The sequence below is a fragment of the Pogoniulus pusillus genome, chromosome 26, assembly GCF_015220805.1.
Source record: "Pogoniulus pusillus isolate bPogPus1 chromosome 26, bPogPus1.pri, whole genome shotgun sequence".
Lineage (NCBI taxonomy): Eukaryota > Metazoa > Chordata > Aves > Piciformes > Lybiidae > Pogoniulus > Pogoniulus pusillus.
The window spans coordinates 6,773,855-6,792,745 of NC_087289.1; the positions used below are offsets into that span (position 1 = coordinate 6,773,855).

General features: G+C 40.6%; 1 protein-coding gene across 11 annotated transcripts in view; it reads left to right on the forward strand.

The window, feature by feature from the left end:
- MCF2L2 (MCF.2 cell line derived transforming sequence-like 2) overlaps positions 1 to 18,891 on the forward strand; it is a 177,667-nt gene that overhangs the window by 70,547 nt on the left and 88,229 nt on the right. For all 11 annotated transcript variants that reach the window (XR_010307187.1, XR_010307186.1, XM_064165476.1 and 8 more), the window contains 7 exons: positions 1,654 to 1,768; positions 2,440 to 2,559; positions 3,775 to 3,966; positions 4,774 to 4,965; positions 5,371 to 5,548; positions 14,404 to 14,507; positions 17,819 to 17,907. Coding sequence is in view for 9 of the 11 variants with exons in the window: in XM_064165476.1 (XP_064021546.1) it covers positions 1,654 to 1,768; positions 2,440 to 2,559; positions 3,775 to 3,966; positions 4,774 to 4,965; positions 5,371 to 5,548; positions 14,404 to 14,507; positions 17,819 to 17,907 (990 nt within the window). In the remaining 2 variants the exon portion in view is untranslated. The remainder of the gene's footprint in view (positions 1 to 1,653; positions 1,769 to 2,439; positions 2,560 to 3,774; positions 3,967 to 4,773; positions 4,966 to 5,370; positions 5,549 to 14,403; positions 14,508 to 17,818; positions 17,908 to 18,891) is intronic.

The following is an 18,891-nucleotide window of genomic DNA, read 5'->3' on the forward strand; positions in this document are numbered from 1 at the left end:
ATTGCTGTTTGCCCCAGTGAATGGATGATTTTAACACTCGCTTGAAAAAAGATCAGGCCTGGGTCCCTGCCTTCCCAAAGATCCCCTATCTATTACAGAGTCACAGAATTGTCAGGGCTGGAAGGGACTCCAAGGACCATCAAGTTCCAACATCTCTGCCATGGGCAGGGACACCTCACACTAGATCAGGTTGCCCAGAGCCACATCCAGCCTGGCCTTAAAAACCTCCAGGCGTGGCGCTTCAACCACTTCCCTGGGCAACCTGTTCTGGTGTCTCACCACCCTCATGGTGAAGAACTTCTTTGTAGCATCTTATATTCAAATATAAGCTATTCTTTCTTCCCCCCCCTTTTCTGTTTGTGCTTTATGATATAATTAATAAACCACTCTGAGATTGTGAAGACAACTCACTACTCTGGTGTCAGACATTTTAGCCAATATGGATGACACTTTGAAACTCATGTCTTTGTGAATAAATGTTTAATCATTCACACCAAGTGAAAACATGTCCATGGGAGGCATTATGAGCTTCTAATTTATTATTTCTAATGGACTAGGAAAAATAATTCGGTCCTTGCATATTTCTGATGGGTGAACAACTTGTAGAGTTCTGCTTTAAATGTAATAATTGCATCATATGCAATCTACATCAGCCTGGGGCAAATTATCTTTGAAGAGCTGGGTGGAAGCTGGAGAGAGACAGCTGTCTTTGGCTGCCAGAACTCGGAACAGCTCTGTGTTTCTGTTGCAGGTCATGAGGCAGGACTGCAACTGCCACAGTGGACCCATGTAGTTGTCATGGGAGGGTACTGGTAGATAGTAGGCTGAACATGAGCCAGTAGTGTGCCCAGGTAGCCAAGAGAGCCAATGGCATCCTGGCCTGGATCAGGAACAGTGTGGCCAGCAGGACAAGGGAGGTTATTCTTCCCTTGTGTTGTACTCAACACTGGTCACACCTTGAGTACTGTATCCAGTTCTGGGCTCCTCAATTCAAGAGAGATGTTGAGATACTGGAACATGTCCAGAGATAGGCGATGAAACTGGTGAAGGACTTGGAGCACAGCCTTGTGAGGAGAGGCTGAGGGAGCTGGGGTTGTTTAGCCTGGAGAAGAGGAGGCTCAGGGGTGACCTCATTGCTGTCTACAACTATCTGAAGGGAGGCTGTACCCAGGTGGGGTTTAGTCTCTTCTCCCAGGCAACCAGCAACAGAACAAGGGGACACAGTCTCAAGTTGTGCCAGGGGAGGTCTAGGCTGGATGTTAGGAGGAAGTTGTTGGCAGAGAGAGTGATTGGCATTGAAATGGGCTGCCCAGGGGGGTGGTGGAGTCACCATCCCTGGAGGTGTTTAAGTAAAGCCTGGATGAGGCACTTAGTGCCATGGTCTATTTGACTGGACAGGTCTGGGTGCAAGGTTGGACTGGATGATCTTGGAAGTCTCTTCTAACCTGGTTGATTCTGTGATTCATCAGTTACTCACCTGTCTGTCCCATGGCAAATTTAGTTCTTTTTTCCTTAAATTGCCACAGAGCCTTCTTACATAGGTGCAAGCTCCCCACTACCTCCCTCCTATACTTTCTACCATCAGCTGGTGTAACTCAAAAGAAACCAACTGTAGGAAATAAGAAAATTCTTTTATTTCTGATTTCTTAACAGGTTATTGGCTCAGTTGGATGAAACAGAAAAAGCATTTGATCAATTTTGGACCAAGCATCACCTAAAACTAGAACAATGCCTGCAGCTTCGACACTTTGAACATGATTTTAGAGAGGTATTTCATTTGTTCATTCTGCCTAGACTTCTCTGATAAATAAGGTCAGATTTTGCCAATACTTAGAGTATACTGGCAGTCCAAAAAGTAGGGTAAGAGAGAAAGCCTCTGTTATGAAACAGGAAATGGCTATTAAAAGAATAAATTCTTGACATTTGTCAGATCCATTACAACATTTAAATAAGGTACAAGGAGAGGAGAAGAGTGCCAGGCTGTAAGGCCAAAACATGAAACACCAACTTGTTGCTAAATCATTTTGCATTTATGTGTGATGTTATCCAATACCATTCTTCCATGATAATATATTGCCAATTCCACCAGAGTCAGTGGAATACAGTTCAAGAAGCCCAACTATCAATCCAGAAGCTGGAAGAATACAGGTTCTGGAGTAATGTAGACTCTGCAGTTAGAGAGGTCTTCCAAACTGTGGGCCTAAATAATGAGAAGCAGGGCAAACTCTTTGAAAAATATTTGTTTCTTTGTTCCTTGGCTTTTTCATTCTGGAGAGAGCTGAAAAACTAGACTTGAGATGCAGACTCTTGTAAAAGATGTAGTTGAATGTTTGGAAGATGTAGGTTTGTCACAATTTTATGACTATCTTGCAATGGGGAAGTTTGGTTTGGAATTTTTTGGGGGGTGTTGTTCTTAATTTTTTAACTTTTTTTTTAAAGGTAAAACTGGCATTAGATAATCTCATGGAAGCACAAGCAGCTTTTGCTGACATTGGAGACAGTGTGACTCGAGTGGAGCAGCTCCTGAGGGAACAGAAACAACTGGAAGAAAAAGGACAGGTTTGCACTCAATATAGCACTCCAGCTGCTACAGACATGATCTTCCAGACACTTCTCTGTCACTGTCCTTACATCACATTTACTCTCTTATCATGAGTCATTACTTTAAATTGCAAAACCCACATCCTACTTTCCAGAAGCCAGGTTGTTCAGCTCCAGTAGCTCCTGTTTGTTGCTTGGAAAGTTAGAATCCAGTTCAAAAATTGGTGTTTTGAACCAGGACAGGTTAGGTCCATCTTGGGAATCTGAAAAGCTCAAACTACTTAATGGATTTCCTCAGCCAGAAATTTGAAGACTATTGTAGTCAAGCTCATAGCAGTTGAAGCACACCCACACCTTCCAGTAAACTTCTCTTCTAGACATTGGACTTTATAATTACATCAGCTGGTCAGATGTGATGTACATCACAGTGTCATTAGAAAACATTGAACAAATGAGTAAGTTGAATCAGAGGACAAAGCATATGAACAGATGGAAAAATTGATGTTCATCTTTGTTAGCAACAGGATTAGGAGTTAGAAATATTGTGATCTTTGCAGCTCTTCTGCAGAAGTCTAAAGGAGTAAAAGTTATAGTAACATGCATCTTACTTCCATTGTCCACATCACATATTTGATGTGGGCTCCATTCCTGCTAGTCACCTCTACTTTTACTGTGATTAAGCTTATGAATTGTACTCAGTCAGCAGGATCTTGGAATCAAGTATAAACTAAAGCATAAACCTGGCAAAGAGTGAGGGAAAAAATACAGGGGCTTTGGTTCTTGGAAACTTGGCAGGGAAAAAAACCTTGTGCAGTGAATGTCCTCAGTATCTGAAGAAGGTGGCAGCATGCACTCACAAAATTATTCAGGATGGAGGAGGCATCTGGAGGCCTTCTTGTTCAATGCCCCTGCTCAAACAGGGCCACCCAGAACAGGTTTCCTAGGAGGGCTGCTTATGCAGATGGCTATTTAATACCTTTAAGGAGAGAAACTCTACAACCTCCTTAGGCAACCTGTTCCAGTGCTTCCTGACATTCAGATGGAACCTCTTGTGTTTCGATATATTCCCTGGCAATGAGGTTGCCAGTGTAAACATAAAGTAAGATTTATTGGCTGGGTTAACATCCCGAACCTTTACCTCCAGGTTACAGGATGTATTACACAGATGGATTGATTTTATTATGCACATCCTTTTAAGAGCTAACTTTGGACTTCTTGCTCTTTATTTCACAGGAGCCTTTGGACAAGGCCCAGTCTCTAGCTCTCCATGGAGAACAGCTCATCCAAAACAATCATTATGCAGTTGACTCCATTAGACCAAAGTGTGTTGAACTCAGGCGTATTTGTGATGACTTTACCAATGAGACCAAGAAGAAGTATGATGTTTTGGGCAAGTCTCTTGAGCTGCATAAGCAGTTAGATAAGGTGAGTGAACCCTCTCAGGTGAAAGCTCTGAAAGTTCCACTCTGTAGATTAGACCTAGAAAGAGAAGGCTGAACCTTTTTGATTCACCCTTGTTTGTGTGTTTGCAGTGACAGAAACTTAAAATTAAAAGCTGGAGAAGTAGCTTCCCATAACTGTGGTCCAAAAATGATGAAAAATAGGAAATAAACCTTAGAAAAAAAATGAGCTAGCTCTAATTTTGAAGTTAGAACTGAATGTATTCCAGTGCTTCAGTTTACTGCTTGTTTAGTTGGTTTCTCTTTCTCTGATCTAGCTAAAATAGCAAGCTAAATGTTTTGACAATGTCTGCTTGCTATTCCAGCTTCATCTCAAATAGGAATTACCAAACTTTTACTATAAAAAAACCCAACTGTTTTGGAGTACTTTTAACTGAGTTTTATAAGCCTGAGAGGTTTGTGGGTGTTCAGATATCCTTCAAATATTTGTTTTGAGTTTTAGTGAATTGTGTGATTGAAGGCTGAAGTGAGGCAGCATGGCTGACAGATTCAGTTTGCAGCAGCCACAGTAATACCTCTCCTCTTTGCTCAAAGTGGTTTTTTTTTTTATATGTAACTGGACCACCCAGCCCATGAGAGTTGAACTGAAGTCACTATTGTTCTATATATCTGTGTGTGGTGAATTGTGGCCTCGAACTGTTGGGTGCCAGAAGTGGAATTCATTCCCTCTAGTGATGTGCTAGGGAAGATCTCTATTTCATGGGGTACAAGCAACACTTCACAACATGAACAATCAGTGATGATGGATTCCTTCTTGCTCTATTCTCCAAAGGCAAGCCAATGGTGTGAAGCTGGAATCTACCTCTTAGCTTCCCAAGCTGTGGACAAGTGCCAGTCACAAGAGGGAGCTGAAACTGCACTCGTTGAAATTGAGAAGTTCCTGGTAACGGCTAAGGAATACCAGCTCTCTAACCTGAAGGAGTTCTACAACCAGTTTGACATGATCCTCACCCCTGAAATAAAGGTAAAACTCTTCAGATGTGCATCCACTCACTTAGAATTCCAAAATTACCAATTGCCTTGTAACGTGGGAGTGTACTGAGATAGAAAATTGAGATGCTCAAATGTGTCTCTTTACCTACATCAAAAGGGCAAAAATGTGAGCATTTGGGCCAATGAAGTTTACTCAAATGAGTAGCCATGAAGCACATATGTGAGCTTCTTCAGAGTGGTGCTAGAAAGACTTCATGAGCCGTCATGTCCTACTTAGTGAACCTGAGATCTCTGCAGAGTTCATGGGCTGGGGTGCATTAATTTGCAGCACAGATGACCTTCAGCTCTAATCCTGAGTCTGGGTGGCAGAAGCCCTTTCTTAACTTGCTCATTCCAGCAGTGACAACCATCTGCTGTTTGCCTTTTCTTTGCCTAGGCCAATGCCCAAAGAATCCTACAAAAACTGGAAGATGTACAAGAAATGTTTGACAAGAGACAAGTAAGCCTGAAGAAGCTGGCAGCCAAGCAGACCCGGCCAGTACAACCTGTTGCCCCACATCCTGAATCTTCCCCAAAGCGAGCATCACCAAAGACTACCAGACCAGCAGGAGTAGGTAGGCCCTGATCAGCTGCTCCCAGATACACATCAATGTTTCGTCCACATGATTGTGTTTGATTTTTGTTGTCAGAATGCAGAATTGCATTTGATGTTCAGTACCAGCCTTGTAAGCCTAGCTTTTAAAAACAAATGTGAAATGTTTGTCACTGCAAACATGCAAACAAGGGTGAACCGAAACAGTTCAGGCTTCTCTTCCTAGTCTTCTGTTTGGAATTTACTGGAAGTTCCTGATTTGAGGTTAGATGTGCCTTTAACCAAGATAGCTGTTTTTCAGCAGAGATGGTTATAAGAAATTAAAAAATGGAAACTTAGGGCTCTCAAAAAAAGGGAACCTTTAGCAAAAGGCCTTGCACAGTCTAATTTGCATGAAGAACATACAAACCTCTTTGCTTTCTCAGTACAAATACTAGAACAGCCAGTAGGTAGCCTGACCACTTTGCTTTCTAAGCATGATATCACAAGGTCACACAAATGTCCCTGTTCTTCTTTCTAACATCCTTTCTTATTAATGTCTTCTTCCAGCTATCTTGATGGTTTGGTATTTGTACTTTGATGGTTTGGTATCTGTACTTTTTCCCTTTAAACTGTGCTAGCTGTGTTCTCAGCACATAGCTAGTGCCTCAGGTTTCAACTTCACTACAGTCTTAAGGCAAGCTGAAACCACAATGCCTTTGAAGAGATCCTACTCTGTTACTCACACATCCTCCAGCAATGCATTCTGCTCTTGCACTGCTGTTTGCAGTTAGCTGTATGAGTTGTGATTTACCTTGAAAACTCAATGCAAAAGTGTAGTAGTTACAAGTTACAAAAATGCAGGGAGGTCTGAAGATCATATAGCCCAATCATCTTGCTCAAAGCAGCACTAACTTAAAGGTGACCAAGTTGTTCACTGCATGCTCACTAGCACTGAAGCAAAGGAAGGTAAAGGAAAATGAGATTATGGGGTCAGTAGGTCAGAACAAGTTAGTCCTGCTCTGCTTTCCTCCTGTGAAACAGGGGATGTGTATGGAGACACCATCTGAAACACAACAGAGAGCTGATACCCGTTTGTAGTATCAGTGATGCCTTTGCCCTCTGTGCTTGCAGAGGTGGTGGTGGAATCGCTGTCCCTGGAGGTGTTCAAGAAACGTCCACACGGCACCTGGGGACATGTTTTGATGGCCATGGTGGTCTTATGCTAATGGTTGGACTTGATCTTACAGGTCTTTTCTAACCAAAACAATTCTGTGATTCTGTCCCTGTTAGTGGTAGCAGAGTTTCTGAATGGCTTTCAGCTATTGCAAAACTGCATGCTATAGACTCCTCTTGCACTTACGTTGATGCAAGTGTTTGATGAACTGGGTCTGCTTCTCTCTTTCCTGTGTTTCTTGAACTTCTTGTCAATTTAGAGCACTTGGAGATTTTTTTAAACTAAACTTTAGGTATAGATAGAAGGTTAAAGAATAGTCAGTACTATATAAATGACAATGCTTTAAGTTTTGATCCTTGTTCATACAGCACACACAGCACTATCAACTCTTTCACAGCAGCCCATGAGCTGCCTCCTTGCTCTGACCTTTGCGTTGCAGATCATTGTTATACAGCACAATACAGGACAACCGTGTGACAAAGATTAGCCTCTGATGTCCTGTTGCAAATGAATAGGTAGATTCAATTTATTTTCAAATGTCAGTTCAGTTGCCCTCTGGGGATATGCAAAGTGCAACTCGGTCCTGTTCTAGACCGTAGCATCTCATTTAGATTCATTGTGCCTGGGATGACTGACCTAGAGTACCTGTATAGAAAGAAACAGAAATATCTACCTGTAGTTTATCCTGGAGCTCCAAACCAGTTGCTTTAACTGCCATGAACAGGACATGTACAGTTACATACACTGCCTAGTGGCATCTTTTGGGTAATACCCAACTGTCTGCTATGAAGAGTTATACTTTGAATTTCCTGAGCGTCCTTTCCCTCAGAATGCCAAAGCACTTGGCAAGTACTGCTAAGTATTTTTACCTCTTTTTTTTCAGAAAGAAAACAGAAGCATAGATAGACTGAGTGATTCACCAAGGGGTTTCACACTGTGAATCTGAAATGTGGCTGAAAATAGAAAAAGGGACACTGAGTCCTAGTCTAAGCCTTGAAAATGAGGCTGTGAAATTCTGCTCTTCTTGAAGCTACCCTCTTTTGGATTTTCCTCTGTGCCCTTCCTTCACATTCACAGGATCAATGCAGTATCAGCATTTATTTATAGGAGGTATTTACTTAAAATGAGAGAGGCTCCTGAAACAGATATTGCAACTTGTTGTTTGTTACCTGGGACATACCAGAACATTCCTAAAAGCCATCAAAAAGAGAATATGGCAACTGGAGAATATCATGTCCCTAGGCTGTGTAAATACAAAGGCAAGCAAAGGCAATAAAATGTGGTAAATAGAAGACCAGAAAGAAAGGCTTTTGTCCCCAGGCAGCAGATGTAACAATACCATGGCAGCACTGCAGTGGTTGTCTGTGAAAGCAAAAAAAAAAGTTAACATTCGTTCCAGAACAGATTTTGTTTTGTTTTCACTTGCTGACTCTCTATTTTCCTAACAAGGAGTGGTAGGGAAAATTCAGTCCCATTCAGAGTGCTAATGGAAAAATCTTAACGAATGTGAAGGCTGAAGCATGAAATACTTCATGACAGTAACTGTGAGACTCTTCATTTTATAGAGGCTTATGGATAGGTGCATGCTGCTAGAGCCTCTATGAAATGAAGACGGTGACTTCTTTGATAATTTGACCACATATTTGTGTTTCTGTGCAAAACTCCTTAGCTGGAATGAATTGGGATAGGTCCACAAAGTCACACATGCAGTATTGCACATAGGCTGTCAGGCACAGTGGGATAAGCAACAGAACTGTAAAAGATAATATAAGCTATTAGGGATGACTCTAGATAGTATTTATCTATCTTGATTTGCTTGTAACTCTCCAAAACTCTAAATCTTTGAAAATAAAAGTCCTTCAAGGCTCTTGTCTTCAGTCTGACACTTTCCTGGAAAATGTCAGTAAAACATTCTTTGGCCCTTTCAGTGAACAAGGCTAGGAAAGTTGTCTTGCTCTAATTACCTTTGTGGTGACAGCTGGAACATGGCAGTATGAAATAGATTTGTGCCTTCCTAAAGTGTCTAGCTTTGGCAAAATTACAAGCACTTGAGAAGGGAAATCTCAGTTCCTACACATTCATTATTTATGAACTTGCTACAGTTTGGCTTCTATAGTCTCATTCCTTTGTTGTCAGCAGAAATCTTTGGAACCAGGAGACAAAATACATTTCTTATCATCTCCCCTTCTTGTTTCCTTGTGTCATGATCTTGCAGCTGCTTAAGCCCTTCTAATGTCACAGTCTCTCTTCCAGCTCTCCATTTTGCCCATCACAGCAGTGTGTTTGTGATTTTTGCTTTTTCTCAGTACTTACGATTTCAGAGCTAGTGGGAACAGAGGAGGGAACTGAAAATTGTCACTATGGGGGATTTTTTGTTTTGCTTTGGCTACTTCAGCCTCCTCCTCATCCAGTTCCTTCAAGAGCAGTGCTGACAAAAAAGGAGACAGAAGTGTGTGGCCAGAGGTTAGGAGGAAAGAGAGAACCAGACTCAGTTCAGATGGATTTCAACTGTTCTGGAGTCAGCCTTGAATCAGTGACTACTTACTGCTCCTTTTACTCTTGGCTGACATGGGAAGGAGAAACTGATGCTGTAGGTCTAAAGGTCCAGCAGTGTTAAAAACCCATATGGGTGTTAATGTGACACAACATAGTGCATTTTTGAGGGCTGTTTTTAGTAACTTATGCAACTAACTAAAGAAATCTCCATTGAAAGAGCAATGAAAGACTAAAAATGTCAAGTTGGTCTCCTTAGGTACTATATCCTCTTTTGATCTTTATCTGTGGAACTCAGAGATCCCATTGTGGTTGATAACAGCCTGTTAGTCTAAGAAGTGTTGTGAAAACAGCTCAGTATTTGTGAAACTCATGAACTGAAAAAATGACTTAAAGATAACTATTTTCAGAGCAGCGATTGAAACTGCATACACATAAGGCTTTGAGCCCCCCTGAGGAATACAGATAAAACAAAATAACTGCTCACTAATTAAGTGGGTTTGATTCCATGAACGAGTCAAGGATTCTTAGAGAAGAGTGGACCAAGTTGCCTTAGCAGCAAAGGGGCAAAATTAGGGTTGCACGTGTAGCTTTGCTTCTGGCATCTCCTGTCTTCTAAATGCTATGAAATATTCACCTAGAGGTTTCTTTGTGTGCAACATAAATGTGAAAGACAGGAGCGGAGATGACAGGATTTCTGTGAGCTCATTAAGCACATTGCACATACAAAATCCATGAGTCACACTACAAGCATTTTAGAAGGCCAGCTTTGGAACATGATGTTCATATGAAGGAACACGGCCTTTTCAGTTCTTTAAATATGAAAATTTAAACTGGTTCTACCTTAGTTCAATGTATATGACTGCTCATTGGACCCACTCCAGCATTCCTCAGCCACTAGTGCATAACACTCACTAACTAATAACATCTGGTTGGAGGATAAAAGACGAATGTCTTGCAAGAGTCTGGGGATGTGTGCAGAAGTAGTGAGGCTGCAGAGATTAGGTGACTCAGAAAAGATGAGACACACGATTTTCACTAATGGTTTTGGTAAACAACTAGTTTCTGTAGTTCCAGATACTTCTATAAATGAAATAGTAAAAAGGAAAAGATGCTTTCAGTTTTGTAGGGCTGCTCTTACATTTGGGCAAGTCTGAGGGAACCAACTGGTGTGTCTCCGTGTGGAATAATACTCTGCATACAGAGACCTTGCTCTGTGCTTCTTACCTGGGCAGATTTCAAATGGGTTTGACAGCGACTTTGCTAGAGCAAAGAAGTAGACATTCTATTGCCTAAGAATGGAAAACCTTTCTGTAGTGAGCCATTAAATGACGAACCTTGAATATTCTGGCGTTTCTTTAGCTGCCTCAGTGTAGCATTTTTTGTCATCACCAGCATTTGAACACATTAATAAGCCATTAATTATCTTCAAACCCATGTTTCTGTGGGACAGCATGAGCTGCAAGCCCCAGTAAATAGTTTAACAGACTAGTTGTTTCCATGCCTGTTCTTGCCAAAGGACTTTGGTTCTGCGGTAGGTGATTAGGGAGAATGCACAAACTCTCCTGCAAAAAACATATGGGGAATCATTTGATTAGGAAATTCACCAAGGACCTGAATGTAAAGTATGCTACTTAAGTGACAGGGGATATGAGGGTCTCACAAGTGCTCATAGCCTTTAACTACAGAGTCTGTGTCTCCTGCTAGCTAATGAGTGACATTTATTCTGGCACAAGCAAACTCCAGGCAAACATGAGGTCAGTTACCCATACGGACCAATCCTCTGAGCATCTGGAATCTCTACACACTTCTGCTTGTGCCTCCTGTGAGAGGTGAACACCTGAGAGATGGTGCTTGGACCCTGACATGCAGAAGCAGTGGGAAAATGGATGAAACCACAGCCTGTCCCACAGGCAGCACAGCAAGTTGTCCTTGCTGAATTCATTTCAGCCCTAGAGGGGTGGAGATCGCAAAGTAATACTGAGCACATGAGACTTTGTCCTTTCTTTGCAGCTTTAGGCAGAGTACAGCCCACATCTCCATTTGCTGTGGGCTAGGCAGTAATACAGTAATTCCACATTTACTGTGCAACCAGTAAAACCCCCATAAGAAGAGCACAATGGTGCTCCCAAGTGAACACAAATGCTAGACCCAAACCCTGCTTTACTGCAAATAACCTTGCAATAATAAAAGCTTCCTTCTGCAGACAATGTCCTTTAATAGCATTTGCATTAAATTGCAAGAAGTTTAAAATATTAATGAACTCAAAATGAAATCTCCATTACTCGTTATCCACAACAGGATGAAAGCAACCTTGAAACCATGGAGACCTTAGATTGGTTTTAGTTCTCCTTTGTTACAGTGCCTTTGTTCTGGCAGTAGGCAGTTCCAGCACTATAGCTTCCAGCCTCCTCAGCAGTACACAACAGTAATGACTTTGAAACATCCAACTGTACTCAATTTTATAAGGGAGCTTCCTTTATAAAAGATTTCCAGTTCCACAGTAATTGAGCTGAGTTTGTTAATTTGTGATGCAGACATCAAGTAATTTCCAGATGCTGAGGGAGGTCTAGGCTGGATGTTAGGAGGAAGTTCTTTGCAGAGAGAGTGATTTGCCATTGGAATGCGCTGCCCAGGGAGGTGGTGGAGTTGCTGTCTCTGGAGGTGTTCAAGAAAAGCCTGGATGAGACACTTAGTGCCATGGTCTAGTTGATTGGACAGGGCTGGGTGATAAGCTGGACTGGATGATCTTGGAGTTCTCTTCCAACCTGGTTGATTCTATAATTTTCTGCTGCTTTCAGCCAGGATTTTCATAGCAGTATCAACCATTCCTCAAACTCAAAGTTTTCTGATTAATGAATAGGTTAAACAACTTGGAATTACTGACTGTGCTGTTCTAAGCAGAAGCTCTCATGTTTCCTCAAGTCATTTCTTTAGCTTCCATTCCTTTTAGTGATACATCCAGTGCACATGAAACTTAGGAATTAACTTCATAGAACAATCTAGTAGACTGAACTCAGATTTAGATAGGGAAATTGGACAGCGGCAGCAGATCTAGGAATACATGGGAAGTGTGGGGGGAAGTGTGGAACAGTGTCTTGGCTTTCTTTGAGTCAGGGGTTTGTGATCAAGTCAATGTTTTCTTTTTAATGATTGCTTTTTAAGGTATAAACACAATATAGATTGGAGATCCATATCCTAGATAGGATATAGATCCTGTGTGTTAGGTAGGACCAGAGTCTGTGTCTTGTCAAGATGGCAGTAGATGAGAATTTAAGGATAGTAAAATATCCAGAATGCACTGATATGGAAAATAATGGATTTGCTGATGCTTGTAACCGCTTTACTCAGGGCTTCGTGAGAAAGAGTGCAAAAGAGCCTGGTTTAAGTGTTTTCTAACAGATGATGAAGGGTGCCAGTCCTGGTTTTGCCAATGGTAGAACTCATTCTCCCTGCAGATTAGAGTGGTATTAAGAACTCTGACAGTAAGAACACATAGTTTATATTTACGGCATGTAATTTTTCCCCCTCTTGGTTTCCAAATATCACTTTTTGGGTGTAATAGCAATGCTTTTGAGAAAACGATTATCACCTCATGGAAGGCTTTCCTGGGGGTTGGAAATGGGTATCTGTTGAAAGCAGTGTCCAGAATCAAAACAAATCTCCTGCTGTAGCTCCTAAGAGAGTGATAGAAGAACCAGAGTCCATATTTGCATTTCAGCTCAGGCTTGGGAACCATAAAGAATCTTCTACTGGTTGATTATAGCTAGAGGTGGCTGCCAGACTTTGTTCTGTTGAAGAGCTTTGTAATATGGAGCCATTGTGAGGAAGTCACAGGCATGAAATGGGTAGTCCCAAGTCTTCATGTCATACAGCATGGGATAAACCCAGAAAGATTTAGGAAAGAGTTGGAGAGAAACTGCTTTAACTCACTTCCCAGCTACATAAGGCAGTTGAAAACACACAGGGTAGAATAAATGTCAGCTTCTGTTTTTATTGCCTTTGAAACTGATACATTGTCTGTTTAACTGCACATAATTTGAGGTGCTTCTATGCTTGGGTTTTGGGTTTTTTTTTAACCACACTAAAATACTATGACAATGGCATTTGAAAATTTGTTCTTATTTTCCTACTTCAAAGACCTCTGCATCTTTTCTTTGCTTTGATTGCATCCCTCTGCTTCTCCCTGGGACGAATACAAAGTTATTACTGGCAACCAGTAGTCTCAGCATCTCAAAACATTAAACATGGTGAAACCATTTAAAATAGAATATTACTGCATGCACTTGCAAACACCAGCTTTTGTTTTGAGAGTTCATGTTTTCCCAGAATAAAACTGAAAAGGATCTAATCTCAGATTTGCAACAGTTTTATCCTTTGTTGCATGACTCAAGAGGCAATCAATAAGTCTTTGATCATTTCATCTGCTATTCATACTGGGTTTTACTGTAATATGCATGACTGCCTGTATCAATTCAGCAACTAAAAAAAGGGGGCACTGTTTGCCCTTGTACTTACATAACAACCACTGTGAACCAATTCTTAATTGAAAACAAAGACCCAAACTGATTTTCTGCTCCAGTCACATGTACGACTCACCTTCTCATAGCTTATTCTAAACCTTGGCTTTGGACAACAGTGATTAAGTTGCTAAGGGTCACTTTCTACTAGCTTTAGCCAACTCACCATCAGCTGTGGTTTCAAGAGCCTTGCAAAACATACTCCGAAACAATTTTCTCAGGGTCACTATCATTAAGTACATGGCCACAGTGATTTGTTGAACATTTGTATGCTTACTCTTGAGACTTTCACGTGAGGCAACTTTACAGAGAATGAATCCTTTATAATTGAAGTTAACAAACCATTACTACAGCTTGAATTGCACAAGTAACAACACCTGAGCTGAGAAACCCTGCAGGTGATAATTTGGTAATTGTTGATACAGCTGACTGACCTTTACCTGTGCCACCCTAAAGGTGGTTTCCAGGGAGGAAAGCAAGACAAAGTAGTCATTACACCAGAGAGCTCTAAGTGCCAATTTGAGACACAGTAAAGCACCAAACAATGTAGCCCATGCCATGTGCCAGCTGGGCCTTCACCACTCCAGCCACCATTCAGTTCTCTAAGCCAGGTCTCAGTTACCATGATGTGACAGGATCTTTGCTGATTGATAGAAGCAGTATTTCAGAGTAGAGCACACATTTTCTAACATTACTTTCTTCCTTCAGCTACCAACAGGAGATCCACAGAAATGTCCTGTCCTCCAAAGACCATTTCTGAAGTAGAGTTATCAAAAAAGAAAAACATTAAGAAGACTAAGGGTGGAATTAAGGTAGGAGTATCTGTGATGTTGAGACATCCCATATTGTGAGAGAACAGTAGAAGCACAGGCTTCCATATTTACACTTGGAATGAAAATAAATGACAATAGTTACAAGTTAATTATGGAGAGGGGAGGTTGGTGGCTGTTTTTTGTTTTACACTTGCATTGCAACATGAATGTTACTCATGTGTTCAGAAGTTTGTGTGTGTGTAAAACTGAGTTACACTGAAGTAGAAAGCACTTCTGAAGAATGAAAGGGGAAATATGGAGGGAATGTTCAACAATAATACATTAAAGTGCATCCAAAGTGCCTGTGCCTTCTTATACTACATGAAATATTCTGCTTCTAAAACTGGAGTGCAGTTCCAGCTCCTTTGAAGCTAGGATGCTTTGTGCTGTTTTACAAAGTTAGAAAATTATAAATGGAAAAATGTGTAAGGGTAGGTTCTATGAAAAGGAGAAAAGGACTATACATTTCATACTGAGATATAAATCAAACTAAGCCACAGAAAAATGAGCAAACAAATGAAAAACCCCCAAAACACTAAGACAAATCCTACTGTTACCCATGGGCAAATAAGGTTCAGGGAAATGTATGTTAATTTTTGTGTCTCTATGATAAGCTTTGTTGCATTATTGTTTCTGCAGCAAGATTCTGTTTAGGACTCTCTGGACACCCTTATCCTTTCCTCCCTAGTCCCAGGCCTCACAGCATTGAACAGCAGTGCAGAGGGTCTTTTCTTTGAGCTCTAGAGCTAAGATAACAAGCTATCAAGACAGCTTTTTGGCCTTGAGTATTTTAAGTCTGGAAAGAGAAGGGTTCATAAACTTCATTTATCTGCACATCTCACAACTAAGATGAACTGCAGCTGCATCCTGAAACTTCTCACTTGCCAAGCTCGCTGAAATGGCCACTTTGAGAGACCACTTTTCCCCCCCCTCCTGTCAAATTCAAGTAATGCCTCCTTTGTCTTATTTAAAATGTTTGCATTTAGAGCATGTAAATATACCTGAGACAGGGAAGGAGCACCAGCCAAGTGATGTTCTGAAAGATCTGTGCACAAATCTTATGTAACTTTGCCTTTGGTTAAGTATCAAAAATAGAACTCGAATCATATACACAGTACTGTTTACTCACCACCCTTTAAACAGTAACATCCCTTTGCTGTCATTTCCTTTCATTGTCCCTGCATTAAGATTCGTGTTATTAGTTCTTCAAGGCAGCATATCACTAGAATGGTTAAAAAAAAAAAAGAGCAATTTAACCTATGTTTTGAGGAGCAGAGGGCCCTGAATGTGCTGAGGAAAAAAAAACAACTAACATTAAAAAAGAACAGCAAAAGGAGTTAGCCAAGGAGGGACAGAGGTCTGATCATCATTTAGCTGCCTCATGAAAGCATAAAAGTAGCCTTTTTCCCTACACTGTTAAGCAGTTTGGGGACAAAAGAGGAAAATAATAAGCTTTGTCAGTACATCTCTGGGAAAACAAAATACCCCCAACCTAAAATAGGCTATATACCAGGGAAAGATGTTACATCAGCTCCTCCTCTTGCAGTTGTTTTTTGGTTGTTTGTTTTCCTTTTCATAAGTTCTTCAGTTATTTTAAAGGTGATTTTTAAAGTGTAGCTCCAGATAAGAATATAACCAATGACAGAGATTTTATGATAAAACCTCTCAGGGCATTTTCTAGTTTATCCCATGATCATTGAAAGGATTGTTAAAATAAGCACTTTAGACTTTCTGATTTCAATAAGTAGTTCACAGAACAAAACTCAAACATTAGAACTTCTCATACCAATAAGAGCCACACATGACTGCGCTACTTTAGCCTAAATGGTTTAATCCTGCTAGCGCAAAAATTCCTCACAGATCAGAAGTAGGTTGTCTGGTTTGTGGTGTTTTTTTGTCAAGGGGAATGGGAGTGCTGAGGTAGGGGTAAGATAAAAGAGAAATAGTATTACCTTGAGCAGCAAAAGCTAAAAATATATGGAGTGTCTACCTGGCCAATTCTATTATTTAACTTTTGCTGTAATGCAAGCTACTTCGACACACATCTTCTGTTATGCATGCTCCTGATGTGGTTATATATCTGACCTTTATTTCCCTAAAGCTGAAAACCAAAAATCAAACTCAGACCCTTTCCTAAAATGGTTAAGGCAGCCCATGACTTCTGCAAGAAGTACTACTACAAAGGCACAGAATAAAAATTGTCAGCAGGACCATAGAACTGGTCTCACCTTTGTCTAAACTCACAGAAGCTGTCTTTGAAATTAGTCTTAATCTCCTCAGTAAGGCAGGTAACTGGGTCCTTCCACAGCTAGATATAAACAACATGCTTTAGGCTTTATTAAAACACCAATTCAGTTTTAAAGCTACAAAACCACAGCACGATTATCCTCCCCCACTTTGCTCCCATTGTTGCTATAAATTTGTATTTCATTTGTTCTGATACTAGTTCAGGTAGGATAGTTTCTTAATGGATTTCATCATCACCTATCTATTCAGCTATAGAATTTAGATAGTTAGGCCACTGCTTGCTTTTTTTCCCCCCAAATCAGTCCTTACAAAGTGCTCATGAACTTGAAGACTCTACTGGAGTTTAGATACTGGCTTGCATGAACTGCAAACCTCAGCAGCTAAGTTGTTTTAATGAATTTGAAGAGACTGCCTTTGTACAAATCCAAAAGCTGCAGGCAAAAGGAGGAAAAGCCTGCTTAAAACTTGCCTGGAGCACACTTGAAGTGATCCAACGCTACAAGACTGGGCAAGGAAGTAGGTTAATGTTTATCAAAATATTATGCAAAAAGCTCCAGTCCATTTCAGCCTGGAGACAGCCCTTGCACATGTATGCGGTGCTCAGTATCTGAGGGTACTCACACTGGCCTACATAATACCACCAGTACAAAGACACCTCCAAAAGCTACAAGACAGATGCCCAAGACTTCTCTGCATGCCATGATACAAAGAACTCTGACAATGGGAAGTCTCTGGGTTGACTTCAGGTCAGAAAAAATACAACCAAAAGTATTTAAAGCATCTAAAGAGTCTGTTATCCCTGTAATCACCTAAGGAAATAATTCACATTCTATGGTACAATCACCTAAAGATGTACCGGGAGTCAACACATGCCCAGACTGAGCAAATCAGCAGGAAAGAGGTGTTCTTGATTTACCACCTGCACATCTAGCATTCAATTATTTTATCTTGTCCAATGACTTCCTAGACTAGGTAGAATTGTTTTTATTCTTTTGCAGAGTTAAAATTCCTAACATAAAAGCATCAGCTATTAAATACTCCCTCTTTTAATGGGTCCCTTTCAGATTGAAGTCATGCATGAAGCTAGTCAAGGAGGATCTAGCAGAGTCCTGGTAATGAGTGAAAGTGATGAGAATTTGTCAACAAGGAGGAGGTAAGGCTGCACATATCTTTTTTGTTCTTAGAATGCAAATAACTGCACTTACAGTATATTCTCTACAACTTCTTTTAAAGTTCACAAATAATAACAAGTATATTAAAAAAATCAAGTTATAAAAACACAGCCATGCATTTATGCATAGTCTAACATCTCATAGCAAACAAGATTGTTTTGGCTAGGGGCCTGGGAGTGGGTTGCATTTGTTGTTGTTGTTGTTGTTCTTTAAGTGTTAGTTACGTAACATGGGCAAGTAAATCATTAGAATAAGCCTCAGCATGCATTAACAAAAAAATGCAGCATTAAAGATCATCTCCTTGTGTTCAGAATATGAATATCTGGCTACGTGCCTCTGAGAAACTTCTGGGTTTTTAAATGCAAGGCAATTTTTTCTCCCTTTTTGCAAAGTCTTTAGAGAACCATTAACGATGTATTCTAAACCACCCAACAGTCACTTAATTTCACTGAAAGTACTGCACAGACCCAGTAGAACGCAGTTGAACTGCCCTGTTTCTAGGTGAAAGGGAACAATTCAAACAAACCCCAAAACCCACAACAAACCCCACTGCAACAAGCCAAACTTCACAATCCTCACAGACTTAGTTTCCTTTGTTCTCTTCAGTATGATTCAGAAAAGGTATACTTACGGTTTTGCCTCTACCTCACTCCAATCTGCACTGAAGTTACTGGATGCACCAGTCTGTCTACACTTCTAAAAGCTGACTACACTATGCTATCAAACTGGAGCCATACAAAAATGAAACTTATTACTATCTCAACTTACTTAAAGCCTCTGAAAATATTTTTTACTGGTTTTCAACCCATCAGCTAGTTTTCACAAGGTGTAAAGTGTGATTTGAAGTAGAATTTGTTCAGATATACATCTCTTGAGGAATGATTGCCTAAAGAGAATATATAAACTTAGAGTTAACATTAACAACTGGTGGCACTTCTAATACCTGACTTCTATGCAGCTTAGGA